General features: G+C 41.3%; 1 protein-coding gene across 7 annotated transcripts in view; it reads right to left on the bottom strand.

The window, feature by feature from the left end:
• The window catches only part of MCC (MCC regulator of WNT signaling pathway), a 354,991-nt gene that overhangs the window by 31,252 nt on the left and 299,240 nt on the right, over positions 1–24,499 (bottom strand). For all 7 annotated transcript variants that reach the window (XM_060235592.1, XM_060235594.1, XM_060235593.1 and 4 more), the window contains 3 exons: positions 5,016–5,162; positions 4,579–4,668; positions 1,468–1,616 (listed from right to left, as the gene is read on the bottom strand). In XM_060235592.1, coding sequence (XP_060091575.1) covers positions 1,468–1,616; positions 4,579–4,668; positions 5,016–5,162 — 386 coding nt within the window. The remainder of the gene's footprint in view (positions 1–1,467; positions 1,617–4,578; positions 4,669–5,015; positions 5,163–24,499) is intronic.

The raw sequence follows: 24,499 nt of genomic DNA, 5'->3' as shown, positions 1-24,499 counted from the left end.
GAGGGAGTTCTTGTGAGGAGCTGGGAGCATGGTTTGCTTGCACACTCTTTAAAAGGGCCAGGACACTGTCTGATGAGGGGGCTCCTAATAGTGCCTTGCAGGGGTCAGCAAAAGGGATTGGCTGTGGGTGCTGACAAACCCACTCCCCTTTTGAACAGAAGCCATAAGAAGAAGCAAGAACCATCCCTTGACAAAACCACAGCTGAGGGCCAAAGGACTCTCCTTGAATATGCCATGTGGCAGAGGAGAGTGGTAGCAAGAAGGGGGAACTGGCTAAACCTGTCCCTCCCCAGACAAACACACTCTGGCAAGCAGAGCAGACACTATCAGTAGAGCAGAAGGGGGTGTGTTATGTGTGGTTTTGGCCAATCCCCTTTCTTGATAAAGCCCTCTGAGCCAAAAGGTATTTATTTTTGGATTGTTCCTCCAAATCCAATCCTCTGCTTTTTAGTGAGGTATGGAAGACTGCTGGGAAGAGGAAAGTGATATAAACTGCTTCTATGGGCTTAAGACTCCCACAGATGTCTGTCTGAGGACAGTGATCTAGAATCTTTGCAAACATACTACTGCAAACTACTAGGCTTCAGTTGCCTAGTAGTCCAAACTGGAGTCCCATCCCTCTCCTATGTTCTAAAGTCACATCTATCTGGCATCCAAACTCCTACCAGAGAATTACTGTACTAGTAAATAGTCCTTAAAGAACTATGGCAAAAAGCAAAATGCTGCGCAGAACATTTTAAAAAGTTGTTATATCTATTAGTTCCAAAAAAGGAAAGTTATTGAGAAAATGATAGATCAGGGGTTATTTTCTATATATTTATGTACAACATATTGTTTTGACTACCAGCATGAAAGTACTACAAAGACACCAGCAGTACCTACTTATCCCTGCTAAATTACCATACTGATATATAGAAATCAACTTTGAAAACTGTATTTCAGGTTTCTCAAGAGATAAACAGCTGCTGTTGCCAGGACCTGTACAATAATATGCAAATCTTAACAAATCACTATATGACAATGCTGATGACTAAATTATCTTGTTGAAAGAAAGTCATTAATTCAGGTTAAGCTCTCCTTTTCATCATCATCTTTCCTGCATTTATATGCAGCTGGCATAAACATAATTCACACAAATCAAAATGACGGGAATAACAAATCAAGTTAATCAACCGAAAGCAAGAGCTGATTGTCATGATATGTTTTTCAGATGCAGAATGATTTCCTGAAAGTCAATGCCATGTCTGCATATATTTGCAAAATGTTGGCTATGAATAAGTAATACACCCAACCGTTGCTCAATAGATCTGTGCACTGAAATCCAGGTTTCAAATGGGTCCTGTATTTGCACGTCTTAGTAAGCAAGTCCTGCAATAACTCAGTTTAGTCCGCCCATTCCTTTAAACAAACAAAAAATATTCATCCCATCTAAGAGAACAGCTTTGCATGTAAAATGTCTAACCTTACCTATTTAATCGTTCAGTTTCTACTTCAAATTCTCTGATTTTGCTTTCAGAGATAGCAGACCCATGTGAGTAGAGTGTCTGAAAAATTTCTTGGATGTTGGAACAGTCCTGAAGAGAATGGGCTAGATGTTCAGCCACACTGCTTGATACCTGTAATGAGATGGTTAGAAGCCTTTATCCCATATCATTCTATTTCTCTAAACCAAGTAGGGTTGTGGGGGTATAAGCTGCAGTAAATTATGCTGAGACCTAAGCAGAAAAGGAAATCACCATTGCAAGCAGAGTAGAACCTTCAGTTCCTACTGTGCAACCTTTCAGATGCCACCAGCATTTGCAGTTTCTGATGAGCAATGTTTTTCACTCCAACTGGACTTGGAAAAAGTGTGGCCCTTCCAAAACAAGAAAGCCCCTGAGGACCATGTATAGATGTTTTGTTGCTTTTTGTATTAAAAAATTGAAACAATTACATAGTTATTAACAATTTACATTGAAGTATTATGCTAGACATCAAAATTCATATTCTTGTAACTAACTGTAAATCCTCTTAACTTCTAACTCTCATGAGTAACCGTCCATTTCTCTGAACTGTAGAACTCATAATCACTTCGCGAAGTTTATGGGCAGCACATTTAAGCCAGTGAAAAGGAAGAATATTTCTTCACTCAGAGTTCTTGGCTTGTATAATTTACTGCTGCAGGATGCAGTGATGGCCACTTGGCTTTAAGATGAGATCAGACAGATTCTTGTAGGATTGGTTCATTAAAGCTTTTAGTCTTGATGACTAAATAGAACCTCCATGTTCAGAGTATCAGAATGCCAGTGCTGGAAGGCCAATGACAGAGGAGGATCTGGTCCTCTTTTCCCTATTTATGGGTCTTCTGGGGCCAAGATGCACTACGGGTCTGATCGAGCCCAGCTGGTACAGTTACACATATAAGTAATCAAATCCCTGGCCCAGCTACCATAATACTATGTGCTGTGACTGGTAGCAGTTCTACATATCAATCAGCCTAAGTTCTGAGAACTATGAATTGTGTCTTCCTGCAGCAAGTGGGTTAACATAAGAGAAGCCATGTTGGATCAGGCCAATGGCCCATGTGCTTCTGTTATATTTTTAATTATAAAAGTTGCTTACTCCACCAATGAGACTGCCATTGTAATCAAAGGTGTTATACCCTGTCCACAGGATTACTGTTAACATTTTGAATTAGGTAGTTCAAAACTGGCACTGCTGGCACAGTTACACATATTTTTATATACTGAATCCCTTGAACAACATAATCTTCATCTGCCAAATGTGGTGATATAATTTTGGCACAAAAATATAGAATGTATGGCTTTGAATACACAAGATCAAGTAAGTAAAAGGCCAAGTATAAAGTTGGAACATAGAATAATGCAAAATGAATAAACTCAAGTTTCCTTAATTTTCATAATTTACTCCATGAGTAGAATTTATGTTTCACTCAAGATGAAGTCAGGTTTTGTTCTTATAAACTTTGTATAATCATGGCTAGCTATGTATAATCATGTTGCTAAACTACCACTAGCAAACACATACACAGCAACCCTTAAAAGTAATCAAATCACTGGCCCAGCTACTATAATACTATGTGCGGGTGACTGGTAGCAGTTCTACATATCAATCAGCCCAAGTTCTGAGAACTATGAATTGTGTCTTCTTGCAGCAAGTGGGTTAACATAAGAACATGAGAAGCCATGTTGGATCAGGCCAATGGCCCATCCAGTCCAACACTTTGTCACACAGTGGTCAAAAAAATTACATATATATATACACACACACACACACATACATACGTATACACAGTGGCTAGTAGCCACTGATGGACCTCTGCTCCGTATTTTTATCTAACCCCCTCGTGAAGCTGGCTATGCCTCCTGTGGCAGTGAATTCCACATGTTAATCACCCTTTGGGTGAAGAAGTAATTCCTTTTATCCGTTGTAACCCGACTGCTCAGCAATTTCATCGAATGCCTACGAGTTCTTGTATTGTGAGAAAGGGAGAAAAGTACTTCTTTCTCTACCTTCTCCATCCCAAGCATTATCTTGTAAACCTCTATCGTGTCACCCCGCAGTCGACGTTTCTCCAAGCTAAAGAGCCCCAAGCGTTTCAACCTTTCTTCATAGGGAAAGTGTTCCAACCCTTTAATCATTCTAGTTGCCCTTTTCTGGACTTTTTCCAATGCTAAAATATCCTTTTTGAGGTGCAGTGACCAGAATTGCACACAGTATTCCAAAGGAGACCGCACCATCGATTTATACAGGGGCATTATGATACTGGCTGATTTGTTTTCATTTCCCTTCCTAATAATTCCCAGCATGGCGTTGGCCTTTTTTATTGCAATCATACACTGTCTGGACATTTTCAGTGAGTTATCTACCATGACCCCAAGATATCTCTCTTGGTCAGTCTCTGCCAGTTCACACCCCATCAACATGTATTTGTAGCTGGGATTCTTGGCCCCAATGTGCATTATTTTGCACTTGGCCACATTAAACCTCATCTGCCACGTTGACGCCCACTCACCCAGCCTCAACAGATCCCTTTGGAGTGCCTCACAATCCTGGTTCTCACCATCCTGAACAATTTAGTGTCATCTGCAAACTTGGCCACTTCACCGCTCACTCCCAACTCCAAAACATTTATGAACAAGTTAAAGAGCATGGGACCCAGTACTGAGCCCTGCGGCACCCCACTCTTCTTATCTGAGGAGAAGTGGGCTTGGCTCCAGAGGAAGGCTTTTTTAGCTGTTCCCCCCAAATTTTGGATCTCTTCCCCAAAGGTCTTCCTGAGCAAGCAGAAGACTTTTAAAAATCCAGAAGGCCCTTTGAGCTAAATCTTGAGGACATGTTTTTTATGTATTAGCTGGCTTGGCTGTTTTAATTTGATATTGACATTTCACTGAATTTTATTATTAATTTCATCCAAACTGCCTTTGACCCTAACAAGTCCAAAGAAAGCATATAAGTGTAATAAATAAATGTATTTTAACTGGAGATACCAAGGATTGAACCTAAGGCCCCTAAGATTTCTTGTTGTTTGTAACTGACCTCTGCCCCCCTTCCTCAATAACAATGATCAACACTTACTCCTATGCTGCTGATTTCAGATCCCAGGACAGGGCGGTCTGATGTGGAAGACTCTGACCTTGTCTTTGAGAGTTTTACTCGCTCAGCAATCTAGAAATGGGAAAAACACACGCACACATAGCTTACTATAAACAGGTTCCATGTATAGGTTCTGCACAGCTATACAAAATGCTCCTCCTTCTTCACACATTTGCTATGTCAAAAGATGCTATGTTAAATTGATTAATATAAACTGGCATCTGTGTTGTGACTAAGAGAGGCTTAAAATCCTTAGTAGTTTATCTCTTCCTGCAGCTCAAATTTGTGGGCTCACTTAGGATTCTTGAAAACTCCCTGGATAGCTGATACTTCCCAGTTAACTGCATGCCTGTGCAGCAGCTGCAAAAGCTGCTGCTTTCGGATAATGAGAGGAACTGTTGCAATGTATGAGGGCTCACCTTGGCAATGGGAATGTCATTACTGCTGCTGCTTGTGCTTAGTTCGCCAGTGCTAGGGTTAATGGGACGATTGGCTGGAGTGAGACGACCAGGACTTGATGGGCCAGTTGCCTGGACACTTTGTAAGCGTGTCTGTAGTTCTCGAACCTGAAATAAGACACAGAAATCATCTGCTTGCTTTTGCAGAAATACTCATGGCAGCAGCCAAGTTCTACTTTAAAAGGTCTGATATAAATGCTATCTAATGATTCTTTGGCTGCGACAAACCAGTTCTTAGTTCTAGACTGTTTTACCTAAGATGGATATATCCTTAAAAGCAATATGTCCATATGAATGATAGACTGGCAGAACAGAGACTGGCAAACAAGATGTGCAAATTAAGAAGTTCTCACATAAAATAAACTACTTAGAGGTTGGAAGTCATTCCATGCATTTCCTAATTGTTGTCAAACTAACTAAACCAATATCTGGATCTGTTCAGTCATGCTCTGGAGAAAAAAATCTTGCTCCAGTAAAAGTCTCAGGTGTGAAATACCTCTCCAAGTCCTTCCTCTAAATGCACTGAGAAATTAAAATGCTGTACCATACTTATTACAAGTGGGAACCTGCAAGGACTTGCAGGAGGCATCTCACTTCCCCCTCCCTCACTATTTCCTCTTTCCCTTTCCTGAAAACCCCCAAAGTCTCTCACACTAGTAGCATATAAATACCAGAATCACAAAAAGCCAGAAAATACTCTATGCCCAATAATCAGCTAAAGAGCTCAATAATGGAGTATTTGCTCAAGAGCTGTATTATTACAAAAAGCAACAAAATTGCTAAAATACAGCAGATCTAACCTCAAAATGATGTTTGTACTGGAAAGGGGGCATGTGTGTAGTGGTAGTTTGCAACAGCCAAGTGACATTTTTCAATTTAAGACTATAAGGTATGTCTTGGACAAATAGTTAAAAACCAAATGATCTTTTCTAACACAGCAACTTGTGCCACATAGAAAATCAAAGGTTCATTTTTTCATACAACCAGTATATAAAAAAAAGAAAAAATCCCTGCAGTCTGAAGGGGAAATTTCCCTGAATGTCGAACAGTTTATTGCAACAGAAATATCTCTACTGATTATAGAGGTGAGCGAAAGAAACAAATGCAGTATGGTGTCATATTCCCAAATGGTAAGAACACAAACAAATGCGCTGGGTATACACATAACCTAGCAGTTCATCATGTGTAAAACACACATTGGCAATCCTGACAGAGGTATCCTATTAAATCTCTTTAAATTTCATAGTCTGCATTTCAGATTTTGTCTCATGTACAAATTATGGCCAAAGAACAAATATTTTCAGTACGTCATCTCTCAAATTCTCATACAGAATAGATTATATAGCTAGGTGTTCCTGTAGGCTTTCAGGTAAGCTACCCAAATATACTACTACAGTAGTACTAAAAACCAGAACTCCTATGCACACTATTTTTAATGCACTATTCCTGCATTTTTCAAATCATACTGCACCCTATTTAATTTATAACCAATTACACACCACCTGAAGGCAGCTGGAAGCAAGATAAAAGTAAAAAACGCAAAAAAGGTATTAAAATGAAATAACTATTTCAAAAGCCAGTGCAACCCATAAGCAAAAAAACGCAAATCCCTAGAACAGGGATCCCCAACCTTTTTGAGCTTGGGGGTACCTTTGGAGTTCTGGCACAGCTTGGTGGAGTCAGTAACAAAATGACTACCAAAGCTTACTTTCAGTCACACAGAGAAGATCCTTGTGATCTAGTGGCAGCTGTTGCCAAAGGAACCTTTTAAAAAAATGTACACCTAATCAAATCTCCAATAGCCAATCTGAAGCCATGCTGGACAAAACCACCACCTGGCCTACCCACTTTCTTAAAACATTTGGCAGGTACCAGGACAGGAGCTGGCAGATGCCAGAGTGCCAAAGGTACCACATTGGGCACCTCTGCCCCAGAAGCACAGAAATACATGTAAACCTAGAGCATAAAAGAACCAAAAAAAAAAAAAATCTAGAATAATTTAGACTGCAAAATGTTTTATAAATCCTCAAGTTGAAAGCAGACTGTGAAAAAAATGTTTTAAATCAAATCCCTAGTTAAAAGCCAGGGCCCGAAAGAAATATTTTGACCTGGCATCTAAAAGGGGGGGGGGGAGGATAATACTCCACAGGTAAGGTGCCACCCCTGAAAAAGCCTTGGTTTGAGTTGAACCCTCCAGGCAAGGGCAGAGAGAGCAGGGCTTATGAGAGGATTTCAACCTTATCAAAAACTGTTGCGATAAACTGAGGCTATGCCCCAGCCAAATTTTGATATATGTTTGTGTTCTCACAAACACAAACAAAGAGGCTTTTTACCATTTGCTGTCTGAACTACCTGTTCAGATACATGATGAATGTTTGCTATTTCTCCCCCCTCCCCCCGCTCTGTTTTATTGATGTTTGGACTATTAGCAAAACTTCTGTCTCAGATACAAATGTTTCATAAGTCATTCCATATATTTAATGAAAGGCAGGGTAACCTTAGGCACAATGTATCCTAGAATCCTCAACATTTGTTCCACACACACATGAAAATCTGGGTAGCTTTTTATATATATATAAAAAAGCTTGTTGCAATTTCAGCAGTGAATAACAAACCAGTAACAGTTTATCCAGCAGTGATTACCAGCCACAATTACAGGCCATAAAGCCATTTTCCTAATGGAAAGGAAAATGAGTAACATTAAAACCACATTGAAGGAAAAAGAACTGTGTTCAAGGGAGTTTAAAAACTGTATGCAAGCAAGTCACAGAGCTACAGGTATTCATTGCTTCATTTCTAAGAAGCAAGGCTACCTAGTGGATAGAAAAGCATGGAGTAGGGTCAAAGAGAAGGGAGGGAGGGGAGAGAGAAACAATGTACACACACACACTCACATACACAACCCCCCACTATAAATCAAGAAGTCTTCTAATTCTGGATCTTGTCCAGTTGACATGGAAAGTAGGTGGTGGGTCTGATTTAAATAGCAAAAACATCAAGTAGGTGAGAAGTGCAGATCCTCCCTCCAAACTTGGGGGGTTACTCCCCCAATGTCACTTCCCAACCCCACACTCCAGTATCTGAAGCACAAAGTTTCTGAAAAATCTGAAGCCAGGTGTAAGCTTGTTTCTCAATTTGGTTGGTAGTTTTAAACAAGTTTTGTTCACATGCTGAAGATGATGGAGGAATCTGAAGCAGGGAAAAGGGTTTAAGAACTGCACAACTGTACAGGAATCATAAATCCCTGATTCTGTAGCTGGTCTTAAATACACAGTATTTAAAATCATTATATTCAAAGCATTTCATTCTTTCTTATCGCGGGGGGGGGGGGGGGGTTCGTCCATATGATATAATTCTATTTTAGAAAACAAGGCTATGGTATAAAAGGGATACAGAAAGGCAAAACAGATTATAAATGTAATTATGCATATCAGAAATAATTATATATCACAGTGTATAAAACAGAAAGCATTTTCCCCCAATACCCCCAAAGCATTTCATTCTTAATTCTAAAAGATAAAATATTTTTATTTCTCCACCAATTTCTAATTTAAAAAATAGGAAACAAATCCTGAGGTAAAAGCCTTGCTCCACTCCCTGAACATGTGCCTGGAGAAAGAGATGTGCGAAGCTGACTGCACGTTTTTGTATAGAAAGGCTCAAAGGGCACCCATGTAAAAGACAAAGAAATAGCAAGGAACACAAGAAGAATTCATAAGACTAGTAATACACACAATTCAAAATGCTGCATAGCATATGTAAATACAGGAACGCTAATAACTATTGAATGCATATAGCAAAATTACAGAAAAGCACTAATAAACAATAAATCCTCAAGTGCAAACCACTCAGTGACAAAAAGTATTTCAAACAGAATCCCAAAGAAAACTGGCAGCTGAAAGACAGGAAACTCTCTCTCCAAAATGATGGACTCTGGAAGACTGAAATAGTACTCTCAAACAATGCAATATATGTACAAGGGTAGCAAAAATAGAGCAAATTGGAGTGGGAAATAAAGTGAAATGTCTTTGGCTAACCACAGCGCTCTGCACCAAAAAGACTGAAGACCTGATTTTGTTTTCACTTATGAAAGAAAATCCACTATCTATCACATCATTCCAATCAGAAAGACAGTGCTTTCTTTTGTACAGAACTTTGGGCCCTGCTGCAAAATGAGACGTTATAGTTTCACTTAATACAGATGAGGAATTCTGCAGGTTATTGGAGGACACAGAGGGAGTATGGCACATCTAAAGGAGGATGTGACTACAAGGGAGTAGTTCCATCACTGAACCTTATGCATCCAAGTAACTCCACTTCCTTTTCTGCTGCCACCATGTAGAGCTTTTAAAACTGCATCTCTGAGTACACAGTATCAGGTATACAAAAGCTTCTTGTGAAGTCCCAGTTTCACCTCCAGCCTTAATCCTGGCATCTAGGCAATTGATGGGAGAGACTCACAAGATACATTTAGCCAATTCCTATAAAATGAAGCATTTTATTATGAAGAAAAGCACATTGAACAGTCTAATATATTACTAGTAAAATCTTTCTGAGCACCATGAGTAAAAAGATTTATTCTGAGAAGATACTTCTCCAGCCATCTTCATTACATATCAAATGTTTATATTTAGCAGACCCTAAACTGTTTAACCTTTTATGTTCAAGACCATCTTTTACCTCCCTAGACTTCTCCTGACATACCTACCTGCCTGAAAACACTTAGGAAGCCACCTAACTGGTGCATGTCCCTTTGAATGCGCACATTTAAACTGGTGCAGAAGTTTGCATTGTCATTCCACTGGCATGCAGCTGCGCCAGCAGAAATTCATGGCACAGCACCTCTCATGCCCTGTGCTGGTGTAAACACCCCTTTTTCTGGTGTAACTCTGAGTTACAGTGGTGTGGGGGTCAGTTGGCTCTCTTTACTGATTGTGCTCCCCCACCAAACTTAAGAGACTTAAAAACTGTGGCATGCTTAAAATCTTCTCAAGAAGCAATCTTCTCAAGGATTGACAGCTTTACTTGTATACTTTCAGCTTTCCAGAGCAAGGAATACATCCAAGTAAGCTCTGCCTCCATCCATCCCTCTCTCCTTACTTGTATACTTTCAGTTTAGTATTAATTGGTTTGCAGCCATCAAAAGCAATGTTCCCTCATTTTGTGAGCAAAAATTCTACTTTGTGAGCCGCTGGCATTAAAGTCGTCAGCTACTGCATAAATTAGTTTGCTCTGGGGCCATTCTTCCTGAGCTAAGACAACAATGTGTGAACTGGAGGCTAAAAATCTGTGAGTTAACACATGCTAACTCAGTTTAGAGAGAACACTGCTCAAAGGGTTCAATTTTTAATTGTGGCATTCTGACTTTTTAAAAATCACATATGAAAGGAGGAACATGACCACAAAAAATAATTATCCATCTCCAACAGCAATTAGTTGTTAGTACCTCAAATCAGGTCAGTAGCCAGAAAATTTTACGTGGGGGGGTCCAGACAATAAAAAAGGAGGGGACAATGAAAAAACAGCAACCTGGGCAGCACTTTCCCCAACGCTGGTGGCCAGAGCAAAGAATACATCCAAGTGAGCTCTGCCTCCATCCATCCCTATCTCCTCCCCCCCCCCTCCCTCCCCCCCTGTGCTGAGAAGCCAGCTCCAGCTGCCCAAGTGAGTGCATGTGAGGATCCTCCATCCCAGGCTGGGGGAAGCCAAGGCAGCGGATGGCAAGCTGCAAGTTGCCGAGCTCCTCTTAGAGATGGTACTCATTGGTGAAGAGTCGGCTCCAGAAAGCAGAAAAGGCTGGGGGTCAGCGGTGACAACAGCAGCAACAGTGGCACTGCCATGGGGACATGGAGCTGGGTGAGGCAGCATGAAGTGATCCTGGGTGAGGTAGACTAGCAGCAGCAGGCCCTTTGGGGGGGAGTATCAGCTGGGGGAAGAAGGGCTCCACTGTTGCTGGTTGGGGCAACTGCGACTGGAGGGGAGGCGAAGGGGACTCCCAGAGGAGGGAAGGAGGAGTCGTGCCTGTCCCTGGCATGCAGAGCTTGCCTTGGTGCAGGGCAAAGAGGCCACAGAGAGTGCAGCCAAGAGGGCAGCAAGGGGACTGATTGTAGGGGCCTTAGATGTTGAGCAGAGGTTTGATTGGATGGGCCTGGCCATCCAGGTCCCTCCAAAGCTATGGGCCTGCTTCAAATATACTCATCATGGACAAAGAAGGCTTTGCTTTTCATTATTGTATTCTAAAGCAAAGGAAGTTGGTGTATTTAAGAGCAATGGTGCTCCAAGCCTAAAGTTGATTTTTCTTTTGTTTTCCAAACATACAGTTCCATGCTTCAAAGCACCATCATCTCCTTTAGGATTCTTTCTACTTCCCTTTATGTTCCAGTACCATCTCATTCAAAAAAGGGGGGCAGAAAGAGAGAGGGGGAGACAGAAGCACAGGATCTATAAAACCAGGGCTTTTGTAGCAGGAGCTCCTTTGCACCCCTGATGCACCCCTGATGCCACACCCCTGATGCACCCAGTCCTCTAAGAGCGTACAAGGCTCTTCATACAGGGCCTACTGTAAGTTCCTCTTCCTATCAGAAAAAAATTACAATCTGCAAAAGCGAAGTGTACTCTATGAACTCCTGGATACAAAAATGAGCTGGCCTTTAAGATTCCACCAAGCTCCTTGTTCTTTGAAAACCTGTCCATCCTTTTCACTTTTGTAATAAATTATTTTGGATACTATTTTAAACTACATTGTTATGCTTCCCCCTTTAACAGGAAATACATAGTATTTATAATAAACTCAAATACTATACATTTAGAGATATTTTGGAATGTAAAGTTATGAATTGGTTGAGATGACTTTGAATTTGTGAAATAAGTTATCTTCATTAGAAAATGTACATATTCAGCTTATGCTGAATAATACAAAATATTAAAAAATTGAAAAAAATAAGCCAGCCAAATAATACAGACTTAATTACAACTTTAAAAATAAAAATAATTCTCTATGTTAATTAATGTGGCTAAAAGTAGCAAGTTTAATCTTCATAAATTTAAAGAACTGTTATCCTATTATTGATAGTAATGGTATAAAGTCTGACTTTGTCTAGGAATTATTGTTATAAGTGATATGATGGCACAATTGTTCTTTGCAGCTAGCTAGCAGAAAATAAAAAATGGCTACCAAGTAGGGTTGCCAGAACTGGGTTGTGAAATACCTGGAGATTTTGGAGGTGGAGCATGGGGAGGGAAATTGGGCAAGGGAGGTAATTCAATGGGGTATGCTGCCATAGAGTCTACCTTCCAAAGTGGCAATTTTCTCGAGATGATCTGATCTCTATTGCCTGGAGATCAGTTGTAAACCCAGGAGATTTCCAGTCACCACCTGAAGGCTGGCAATCCTACTATCAAGCCACACCAAATTTGTAGATGGCCGCTTTAATTGTAATCTCTTTGGATAAACTCTGGTGTGTGTGTGTGTGTATAGTTTTATTTTAGATAGACAGATATAGTTTTTGATTAAGGATGTTTGAGCCTTACTCAGGGCTTCTCCAGATCCAATCCAGATTAGTGCAACCAGGTTGCCTGACTGGATCTTGGCACCATATCACAAACAAGGAGCTTCTGTGTTTATACTTTAATCTGTGACATCAGCCTGTCTAGAGAATATTTTGAGCAATTGCCTAGGATTACACCTTGAGCAGGATCATGATGGTGTTACCTGCCTGGCTTCCCCTTTTAAACTAATGTGAGTTTTCACAGGCATAGTGTGGCCTAATAAAACTAGCAGTTGGTCCATGTGGGGTAGTTGATTGATGTTGAGGACCGAGCACTTTGCCTGTAGTACCTCAAATACCTCAGTACCAGGTTTCCTATTTTAGGAAAAATTGATGCTGATCCTAGTTATATATGTTCTCACACTAAGATTGCATTTTACAAAGAGTTATTGTACCTATAATCTTAATTACTCACATGTAACAGTCAGCTTTATAACAGTGCTGAATCATGTTAGTAATTGTGTTGTTTTTTATTTATTTGATTTATATCCCGCCCTCCCGCCAAAGCAGGCTCAGGGCAGCTTACACTAGGAGGCCACAAGGCCAACGTTAAAACAAGATAAAACATAAGTGCATCATAAATAAAACATATAAAACAGTTACATAAAATAGTAATAGGTGCTATTTTTGTTGTTGTTTTGAGTTTTGTTTTTATTCCCTATATGTATTAATCTGCAACTCACTTGTGATAAGTATTTCCAGCATAATTTTTTGGAAGACTAGATTATAAGTGTTCATTATGTTGTTTGTATTGCATTATAATTTAATAAAATCCCTTTGTTATTAAAAAAAATCTGGTACCATCCCTATCACAGCTATGAACAGAGGAACATTTTCAGCATAGAAACTTATGTAGCATAAGTTTGGCATATTTTTCTCTATGACTGTGACAAAAGACATGGCCATGAATATTTATGAATAGGCGAGAATATACCAAGATTAGCTTATAAGCAACACCAAGACTAGAGCAGAATAGCTGGCTGTATCCTACCACAATGCTCAGCTAAATTTGGGGCCTTCCTTCAGAGGAAGGACCTCTTGCATCAAAAGATATATACAAACCAATATCCATTTTTACAACCTTGAAGTGCAACACAGTTGCCAAGTACAAAGAAAACTGAATGTACACACACAAATTACAGATTAATTTGTGAGCATTCTAAAGAGAGAACTCACCCACCTGAAGATTGAAAAATGGGACAAAAGCAACAAGGAAAGGAAAGGTCCCCAGTGCAAGCACTAATAGTTTCTGACTCTGGGGTGACGTTGCTTTCAAGTTTTCACAGCAGACTTTTTACGGGGTCGTTTGCCATTGCCTTCCCCAGTCTTTTACACTTTCCCCCCAGCAAGCTGGGTACTCATTTTACTGACCTCGGAAGGATGGAAGGCTGAGTCAACTTTGGGCCGGCTACCTGAATCCAGCTTCCGCCGGAATCGAACTCAGGTCGTGAGCAGAGAGTTCAGATCACAGTACTGCAGTACTGCTGCTTTACCACTCTGCACCACGGGGCAACAAGACACACATCTAAAAGATAAATTAGGATTTCATTATAAATCTCTTAGTAACACAAAACTCTATGAACATGAGTCATGCCTTCTGCAGATGGAAGATGTCTGTTGCTCCAAAATTTGCCTTGCTGGTGTGGGGAAAATAATGCACTGCTTTCTTAGAAATATCTGAACATACCTTCAATTACACTTTATTTTAATTCATGCTGATTTAGGTTTAGCACCTATTTGAGAAATATATGCTACAGGATGGGTGTGGCACAGTTTATCAGTAGGTACATAAAAGACATAGACTTTACAAAAACTTTCTAAGTTGGTATCTAAGAAATTATTAGCTACATTTGCTTAAGTATGTCTTTAAATGTTTTCACAGTGCAATACTAAACATATTTATACACTTCTAAATCCAACTGAATGATCTTTGAAGGGTGAATTCTGCTTAGTAATGTACTGTCAGTAACACAAGCAACAAACATAATTGTAACATACACTACAGCTGAAATCTAATCAACTTGAGTTGCCTGCTTAATCGAAGAGAAACCGATTACTGCCAGGTCTCATTTGATTTTTAATACAGGCATTCCCCGGACCTGAACACTAATTTTGATGTGACCCATGATGTTATTATGTGAATAGCTTATAATACTTTCTTGTATCTATGAAATGTAAGTCATGCTCTCTGATTTGAAGTCAATATGCTTCCAGGGACTGACTGATTCATGTGGGACAGACACTTCATGGATGAGTTGCCTAGAAGAATAAGGAATGAGTGTTGTCTGTCTACTGCTCTAATCCTGAATCATTTGAGCCTATCGTATTTTCAGTGTGCAACATATAGTACTGTAAAGGTAATTTGGATGCAGTTCCAATATGAGTAGGGGCCCAAATTCACAAGGGAAAAGTGTTACTAGCTATTGTTAAGCACTTACCTAGGCTATAATTACTGTCAGTTTAATAATGGTACTTATTTGTTAACAATTTGTATTTTAAAATATGTTTACTCATTCACTTAAACCATAGATAAGGCTTTCTAAAAAGTTTGCTTGAGCTAAAGCTTGATCACTTTCAGGCAATGGAGCTGCTGTACTTTAAGAAAGCATTCAGGGATATTCTATAGGCGCAATGTCCTATCAATGTTCTTCCCTTTATGAGGACAAGGCACTTTCCCCCCTCACAGTCCATACTTCAACAAGAAGGACAACTGGGGAACCTTGTTCAGGGGCCCATAGAATTTGACCCTTTGGTTCAATTTGCTTGAGACTTGGGCAATCTTTAGTGGACAGGATTGGTTGAAAAACAGCCACTCCACCCGCCATGGAAAAAGCCTCCTACAGGGAATAATGGAACCCAAGTAATTCCATGAAATTTTTACATTGCTCATGTTTCCTTATTTCCTGCAGAAATAAGTAATCACCTCATTTACTAATGACCTGTGAAAAATAAAAGTCCATACACATGTCATTTCTAAGTTATTGCACTGCAAAGCAGGACACTTTGTTAACTCAATGCATTAAATATCTAATTTAATTAAACTTCTAACAAGCCTCTGAAACCCCACTGAGAGCACTTTGTTTGATTACAGACATTGGGCTAAAGTAACAGCCCTATTGATCTGCTCAGCTTCAGCTTATTTTATCTACCCAATTTAATCTGTATAGAACCAAAGCTAAATTTTAGCAGGGCTCCTTTCTCACCCTCTGGGGAAATAATCTGTAGTGACTCTTGGGTTTAGGCCTGCAGATATGAAATATTTAGTAGGTCAAAGAAAACATTTATTTGTGTGGCAGCTATTGACTGTATTACAAATGCAAATAAGCTCCCTAGTGTTCACTATTACATAGTACGGCTGACACGGATATCTGTAATAAACAGACTCCTCCAGGGGGAAATAAAATCTCTGTTCTGCAAATTAACATATGGTTTAGATCACAAGACTGGAATTTCCCAATAAGTCTGAAAGAAGGAAAAAGGCACAAAATAATTGTCAATTATGTGTTTAATAATCTGGAACCCAGACTTCATAGTTCAAATACTCACATCAACAATGCGAAGATATGAAAGCAAGGCCACTTTCAATCACAAGGAAGTGTTTAGTGTGAAGACTACAATGTGGCTTCCAGAAGGCTGACCCAAGAACATACTCTGCTATCTGCCATACACACTATGTTCCTTCTTTCCTAGCCCTCTTTCAGTCTCTCTTTTTCCTCATTCTAACATTTGAATCTGTGTAAAACACATTCCAATAAAGAATAAGCAGGAAGGAAAAGTTACACCTCTTTGGTTTATGTGCTGCTATTGCTTTTGAGGTTCTGCCCACAGATTTGGGATGGAAGCCAGAGCAATAGTAGATTGTGTCCAAGTTAGAAAAAGAGTCTACAAGGGAACATGGATGCCTAGTTGTGAGCCAAAGAGAAGCAAGGCTGGGACAGAAGATGACTTCAATGACTGCGCAGGGAATGGCAGGATATCAAGGATGACTCTAAAATAAATAAAAAAGGTTTTAAATAAACAAACAGATGAAGGCAGGTTATCTCAAAATTTCAAAAACAAGGGGGAAAGTCTTGGGTACATTGCCAATAAAACTATGTCATAATATTATTTAGTTTAGGAACCAGAACCAAAGTTGGAGGAGCTTTTAAAAAAGTTTCAGAGACCAAAGACTAGATTCCCAAACCTGTAAAAACTGTGGCAAAAATGGTAACAACTATTATTCTCAAGCTTACTAACACCAGCTCTTTTCTGAAGTCATTCACAAAATGGAGAATTTTAATACTGGCTTTTCATTGCTTTGAAACTTGCCTGTTAGCCTGCTAAGACGCCTGAAATGCAAGCATGGAATTAAAAACACACACAAACACACACAAAGCTGCCTTATACTGAATCAGACCATTGGTTCATCAAAGTCAGTACTGTCTACTCAGACTGGCAGCAATTCTCCAATGTCTCAGCTGGAGGTCTTTCATATCACCTGCTGCCTGGTCCTTTTAACTTGAGATGCTGGAAATTGAACCCGAAACCTTCTTCATGCAAAGTAGAGGCTCTTTCACTGAACAACCTCCACCCCCACCCCCCAAAACATATATTCACGTTTGGAAAACAAACATAACACAAATAAAGACAAAATTATACCTGGTTTCCTTCTTATAACTGGAACCTTTCAAGACTATCAATTTTATACAACATTTGCTACAAAGATAATGCAATATTTGATATCTCTGTACACCAGATTAAAAGAGTGTGTGTGTGTTGGGGGTGGGGGAATGAGACGGGAAGAGGTAATTATGGCAGGTAATTAAGTCACCTATATCCCTAGGTCACAACTGAAATATTTTTAGCTGTTCATCATCTTACTTTATCTTACGTATTCTTCTCTTTGTACTCCCCCCCTCCAAATATGGCAGGTAATTAAGTCTCAGCAAGATCAAGGCTACAACACCCCACAGTATGTCATTCATGACTAGGAGAAAGACAGATCTGCATAAGCAGGCTAATTTATTCCACAATTATCAGTTGTTGGAGATGAGGACAAAAACAGAAGATCTGATAATTAACCAAGGAAGAAAAGACAGTAAGGTAGAGAGTTGTGGAAAAGGTAAATTTGTGAACTGTAGCAAAAGCCCATCTTTTCTTCAGAACTGGTAATGAACCTTAGCTATTCTACTGGCTAGTTTATGATTGCTAGAAGTTTAAAGCAGAAGCACCTGGGCTATTCCTTCATGCACCCCTCTTCAGCAGGCTAGTTGCAAGTTAAGAGCGTACATCCCCTTTACTACCCTAAAAAAAAAAAGATTTAAGGCAGATCTCAAGCACAACCAAATTTCCTTACCAAATCCATACAATTAAAATAGAACTAAAACTCTTCTCAATCAGCCTACAGAGCATAAAACTGTACACAGTTTGGGAGGGCATGAGAAAATCATAGATGCTGGCCAAGAAGTAGATGCAAATCTAAGATATAGTAGTCATTATACAAATAATGTTGCTCCCCACAGTCTTCTTTAAAAATAAATAACAGTAGTGGTTTTTTTTTTCAGCACAAGGAGTATACACACACACACACACATATATATATAACGTACACGAAGGACTTATGCACTGGTGGATATACACAGATATAAATACCCCTACACTCAAAAGCTTTGTTGAGAACTGGTGTAGTGCAGTGCTTAGAGTGCTGTACTAGGAACTGGGACAACTAGAACTCCTGCTCTGCCATGGAAGCTCACGGGGTGACAGTGGGCCCTCACAGTCTCTAAGCCAAATCTACATCACAGGTGATGAAGAGAAACAAGGGATAAAAATAAAAAAGGAATTGTGCATAAATTAGGTGCACGCCTATTGTGCACCTAATTATGCAGCACTGTAGGTGACATGTAATCTTTTTCAGTAGTATACAAATACACTGTAATGTGCTGACTAGACATCTTTGTTGAGTGAAACTGTAAAGGAGAGGTCTTCAAGCATGAAAATGACAAACAATACAATCTAATGAAATATACAGAAAAGTATCACAGACTCAGAAAATGGAAGCTTTGATTCACTTACCGTGAGGCTTCTTTCTTGGTGGTCCTGGAGTGGGTCAGTCCTTACTACCGCGAATGTAGCTCCTCCTCTTCCAGCATAGGACCGGCTTAAACTTGATCCTGGAGGGGAGGGGCTTATCCCCTGGTTTCCCAGTCATATCCAAGCCTCGTCTCCCAACCCCACTATTTAAAACAGGGAAGAAACATACTCCCCCCTTCTAAATGCTTTCCAACATCAGACTACCCCTCTGTAGTCAAAGACCTGCATTAGGGGGGCTCTAAAAAGAACCCAGAAAAGCAGAGAACCCTGCTTTCAGGAAGAAGAAACTTGCAGGGGGGAAAACACAGCATAACAATCTGTCTGAACCTGGATAGATCTTGAGCAAATCATCCAAATTTGGAAGCTGCTCCATGTCAAAGGGTGGGTAGGACTGACCCACTCCAGGACCACTGAGAAAGAAGCTTCAGGGTAAGTGAAACAAAGCTTCCATACTCCAGTGGTCCTGGTAGTGGGTCAGTCCTTACTACTGGGACATAACAAAGTGGTGCATCCCAGGGTTGGTTTAGCACTTTCCCCAGGCAAACAGCATGCTTTAGAACCCTTCTACTGAAAGCAATCTCTGTTGAGGCCAGCTATCCTGTAGTGCCTGGTAAAGGAATGAATTGACTTCCATGTGGCTGCTTTACAAACCACCAGGGTGGCCACTCCCTTCAAAAGGTGAGCTGTAAAACTCTGGGGAGGATTTAAATCTTCAGCTTTATAGACCTCCCTGATACAACCCCTCAACCACCAATGTAAGGATGAAACCGTGAACTGCTTCCCTAAAGATGCTCTCCTAAAAGAAAGGAGCAAGGCCTCAATGGATCTGAGTGGGTTAGTCCTATCTGGGCAGAACATAGGATCCTACGGACATTCAACAGTGCCACTTGTTGTTTCTGTCAAGTAATGAGCTAGAACGGAATGAAGGTAGAATTACATATTGATCTGTGAAGAGAATTAACTTTAGGAATAACCACCAGTGCTGGGCATCACACAACCAATACTCCCTCCAAGCTGTGGAGTCCCATGAGCAAAAACTCCACCTTGTGAGCCACTTACCCCAAAGTTGCCAGCCACTGAACAAACTGGTCCACTCTGGGGCCACATACCCGAGCCAAGATGAGCATGTGTGAGCCAGAGGCACAAAACTGTGAGCCAGCTCACCCCAACTCAGTTGAGAGGGAACACTGAATGCAACCTTATCAACGTGAAAAATGCATAATTTCTTGTTTATGAACAAGACCCTCAGCTCCAAAAAACATCCTAGTGATGTAACCCCCAGTAAATTTTGCTTTATACGTTCTGACTATAGGAAGCCATTGGTTCACAAGGCTTCTTACACAGAACCTAGAATACCCCATTCAGCTTCCTAGTTGGGCCTATGTATTACCCCCTGAAGGAACCTCTTAACCGGTAGGTTGTGAGACCAAGGACTTTCTCTTTTTTGTCCTCCTGATGACTAAAATATCCGCCACCTGTCTTATCAGGGTAGTGGAATTAAGGCCTTTCTCTAGACCAGTCTATTAAAAATGTAACTCATTGTGCTGACAGTGGATCTAACTTTTATCTACATCTGAGACTGAAAAGACCCGCCAATGTTACTATATGCACTATTGGCAGAGACTCTGCGGGGGCTAACATAGTGTGACCACTTGAGTGGTACCAATGCTATCTAGTTGTCGCCTCTCATCCTCCAGTTAGTGAGGTTGAACATTTGCAGCTGGGTATGATACACTGCCCCCTGCACTAGCATCGGAAGTCTCAATGGTCGTTTTCGCACTCACCTCCAGCCAGCGCGACCCCCCTCTTCACCGCGCAGGATCTGCACGGATTTCGCACTAAATGCTGCGGAGCAGCCTTTTGCGCCGGAAACTCCCGTCGCAAAAGCCGCTCAAACGTAAATCGCCAAAAAGCAGTTTGGCATTTGCGCGGCTTTTGTGACGGAAGTTTCCGGCGCAAAAGGCTGCTCCGTGGCATTTAGTGCGAAATCCGCGCAGATCCTGCGCGGTGAAGAGGGGGGTCGCGCCAGCTGGAGGTGAATGCGAAAACGACCTAAGAGTCTACTACAGAATGTCTGAACTGGACCCTTCTGAACCAGAAGGGAGCTATTACTATGCTCTCCGCTCCTTGTTCTTTAATCTACTGCAAGTTTCTGGATAATCTGAAGTGGTGGAATGGCATACAGAAGATCTCTTTGTTCTGCAGGTCTGTGCTGCTGCCTTTCGATTTTGTAATCTGGACATGAATAGTGTCAGATGAAGATTGTCCTCTGTAACCAAGAGGTCCACTCACGGTGTCCTGAATTTCTGACACACCTGTAGAAGGACTTTTCAATTGAGCATCCATTATGTTTGCTCTACCATTTGTCAACTCAGCCAGAACTCTACTAAGTTGTTCTGACCACCACATGAATAACTTTTGGGGACTGAAGATGATGCTCTGCCCATCAGATCAGTTGCCTGTCTCCTTGTGTAAAGTCTGGAAACGAGTTCTCACCCATACTTGTGGACATAAGCTTTGGCTGTAGTATTGTCCATCTAGACCAAAATGTGATGTCCCTTCTGAATGTTCTTGAACTGCATCAGTGCCAACCTGATAGTGCTCACTTCCAGAAAGTTTATGCTCTACTGCTACTCTGGGGGTGGCCAGGTCCCCTGAGTCATCTGACCTTGGAAATGTGCTCCCCAACTCAATGGACTCACATCCGTCATCACTACCAACCTCTGTGGACCCTCAGGGATTGTCCCTCGAGGAACAACCTGAAACCATCTACCACCAGAGATCCAATCTGAATTTCAGCAGAAAGTGAGATCCCAGCACCTTTTTGTGTAAGATCAAGGTCCAGGGACCTAGAAGGGGAAAGGGAACTGCTGAGGAGGGTAAGCATGAAAAACATGGCCCATTGTGGGATCCTCATGCCTAGATGGGCCAGAAGCATCAGCTCTATGCGATTCATCCCCATTACCTGTGACAACCTGTGAATTTTTGGTATCTTTATTGTGAGAACACTCCATCCCCAAACATTGTCGATCTGAACAATCACCTGGGTTGGAAACAGAGTTGCCTTCTGCATGTTGATGACAAAGCTGTGGTCTCTCAGGACCTCCATAAGTCATCTGTAAGGACTTGAGAATTTCATCCTGGGAGACCCTCAACTAGGATGTCAACAGGAAAGGGAAATGTGTTCAACTCCCTGCAGCCACAGAAAGCTATCAGGGGAAAACTAGAACCTTAGTGAAGAAAACCCTGAGGGAAGGACTTCAGACCCAAAGGCAAAGTCCAATATTGAAAATGCAATCTGTTATATGCAAATTAGAAAAAAAAATTGCAATGGCTCAGAGCTATAGGAATGTTGAAATATGCCTCAGATAGATCTATGGAGGCCATAAAGTCTCCCTGCTAGAAAGCAGACACGATCGCCTTCAGGGTCTCCATTCTGAATTTCCTGGTGTCCATACTTTGTTAATCCGTGTTAAATTCAGGATGACCCTACCATCCCTGTTCTTTGTGAAGAACACTGTGATAGTTCCTGAAAAGACACAGACTCCACAGCTCCTATGTCCAGCTGATATAGAAAGGCCAGCTGGAAAGGATTGTGTTTGTTTGGGAGATCAGTCCTTGGGAACTTCCAGGAAAACGATGGCAAGTACACTTTACCCCCCGCAAGCTGGGTACTCACTGTACCAACCTCAAAAGGATGGAAGGCTGAATAAAACTTGAGCTAGCTACCTGAACCCAGTTTCTGCTGGGATCGAGCTCAGGTCATGAGCAGAGCTTGGACTGCAGTACTGCAGCTTACCATTCCACACCACCAGGTTCCTATGCCACTGGAATGCAAATCCCTGTAAATGACCCCCCAGTTCTGATGTCCTGGGGGTTCATGGCACAGTCACATTGGATTTGTTTCTTAGTTCCCTTTGAAGCTTGACCGTGTTTGCTGGAGAAGGAAGATGACCTATTAATTGGAGAAGGAAGATGAGCAGTTCCTCAGTGGAACAGACTTCCACAGGAGGTGGCGGACTCTCCTTCCTTGGAGGTTTTTATACAGAGGGTAGATGGCCATCTGACAGCAATGAGGATCCTGTGAATTTAGGGGGAGGTATTTGTGAGTTTCCCTCTCATGGATTGCTGCCTTGACGTGGTGAGAGAGCTTGCACGGTTCAGTGAGGCTGTGGGCTATGCCATGCAGGGCCACCCAAGATGGACAGGCCACAGCTGAGAACCCAGACAAAATGTGATCCACTGGAGAAGGAAATGGCAAACCACTCCAGTATTCTTGGACAGTAACAAAAGGCTAAAAGATATGGCGCTGGAAGATAAGCTCCTCAGGTCAGAAGGTGCCCAATACGCTACTGGGGAAGAGCGAAGGGCAAGTCCAAGGAACCACAGAAAGAGTGAAGCGGCTGGATCAAAGCTGAAAGGACGCTCGCTGTGGATGTGTCTGATGGTGAAAGGAAAGTCCGATGCTGCAAAAAACAATACTGCATTGGAATGTGGAATGTAAGATCTATGAATCAAGGTAAGCTGGATGTAGTCAAACAAGAGATGGCAAGACTGAACATCGATATCTTGGGAATCAGTGAACTAAAATGGACAGGAATGGGCAAATTTAACTCAGCGGGTCACTACATCTATTATTGTGGGCAACAGTCCCATAGAAGAAATGGTGCGGCCTTTATAGTTAACAGTGAGGAAGGCAGTAATGGGATACAATCTCAAAAATGACAGAATGATCTCGGTCCGTATCCAAGGCAAACCATTCAATATCACAGTAATCCAAGTCTATGACCCAACCACTGATGCAGAAAAGGCTGACGTGGACCAGTTCTATGAAGATCTACAACACCTTCTAGAATTAGCACCAAAAAAAGATGTCCTCCTCGTCATAGAGGACTGGAATGCCAAAGTAGGAAGTCAAAAGGTAACCGGAACAACTGACATGTTTGGCCTTGGAGAACAAAATGAAGCCGGGCAAAGGCTAATAGAGTTTTGTCAAGAGAACAAACTGGTCATAGTGAACACCCTCTTCCAACAACCTAGAAGGCGACTCTACACATGGACATCACCTGATGGACAACACAGAAATCAGACTGATTATATACTCTGCAGTCAAAGATGGAGAAGCTCCTTACAGTCAGCAAAAACAAGACCTGGAGCTGACTGTGGCTCAGATCATGAGCTACTCATTACAAAATTTAAGCTTAAACTGAAGAAAACTGGGGAAGCCACTTGGCCATTCAGGTTTGACCTTGATCACATCCCTTATGAATATACAGGGGAAGTGAAGAATAGGTTTAAGGAACTAGAGTTGATAGAGTGCCTGAAGAACTATGGACGGAGGTTCGTGACACTGTATAGAAGGCAGCAATCTGCACCATCCCAAGGAAAAAGAAATGCAAGAAAGCAAAGTGGCTGGCTGATGAGGCTTTCCAAATAGCTGAGGAAAGAAGGAAAGCGAAAGGCAAAGGTGAAAGGGAAAAATTCACCGAACTGAATGCAGATTTTCAGGGAACAGCAAAGAGATAAGGAGGCCTTCCTGGAGGAGCAATGCAAAGCAATACAGGAAAATAATAGAATGGGAAGGACAAGAAATCTCTTCAAGAAAATTGGAGAAATCAAGGGAACATTTCATAGAATCATAGAGTTGGAAGGGACCTCTAGGGTCATCTAGTTCAACCCCCTGCAAAATGCAGGAAACTCACAAACACCTCCCCCCTAAATTCAGAGGATCTTCATTGCTGTCAGATGGCCATCTAGCCTCTGTTTAAAAACCTCCAAGGAAGGAGAGCCCACCACCTCCCGAGAAAGCCTGTTCCACTGAAGAAT

The sequence above is a fragment of the Heteronotia binoei genome, chromosome 4, assembly GCF_032191835.1.
Source record: "Heteronotia binoei isolate CCM8104 ecotype False Entrance Well chromosome 4, APGP_CSIRO_Hbin_v1, whole genome shotgun sequence".
NCBI lineage: Eukaryota > Metazoa > Chordata > Lepidosauria > Squamata > Gekkonidae > Heteronotia > Heteronotia binoei.
This window is presented reverse-complemented; position numbering and strand designations above follow the sequence as displayed.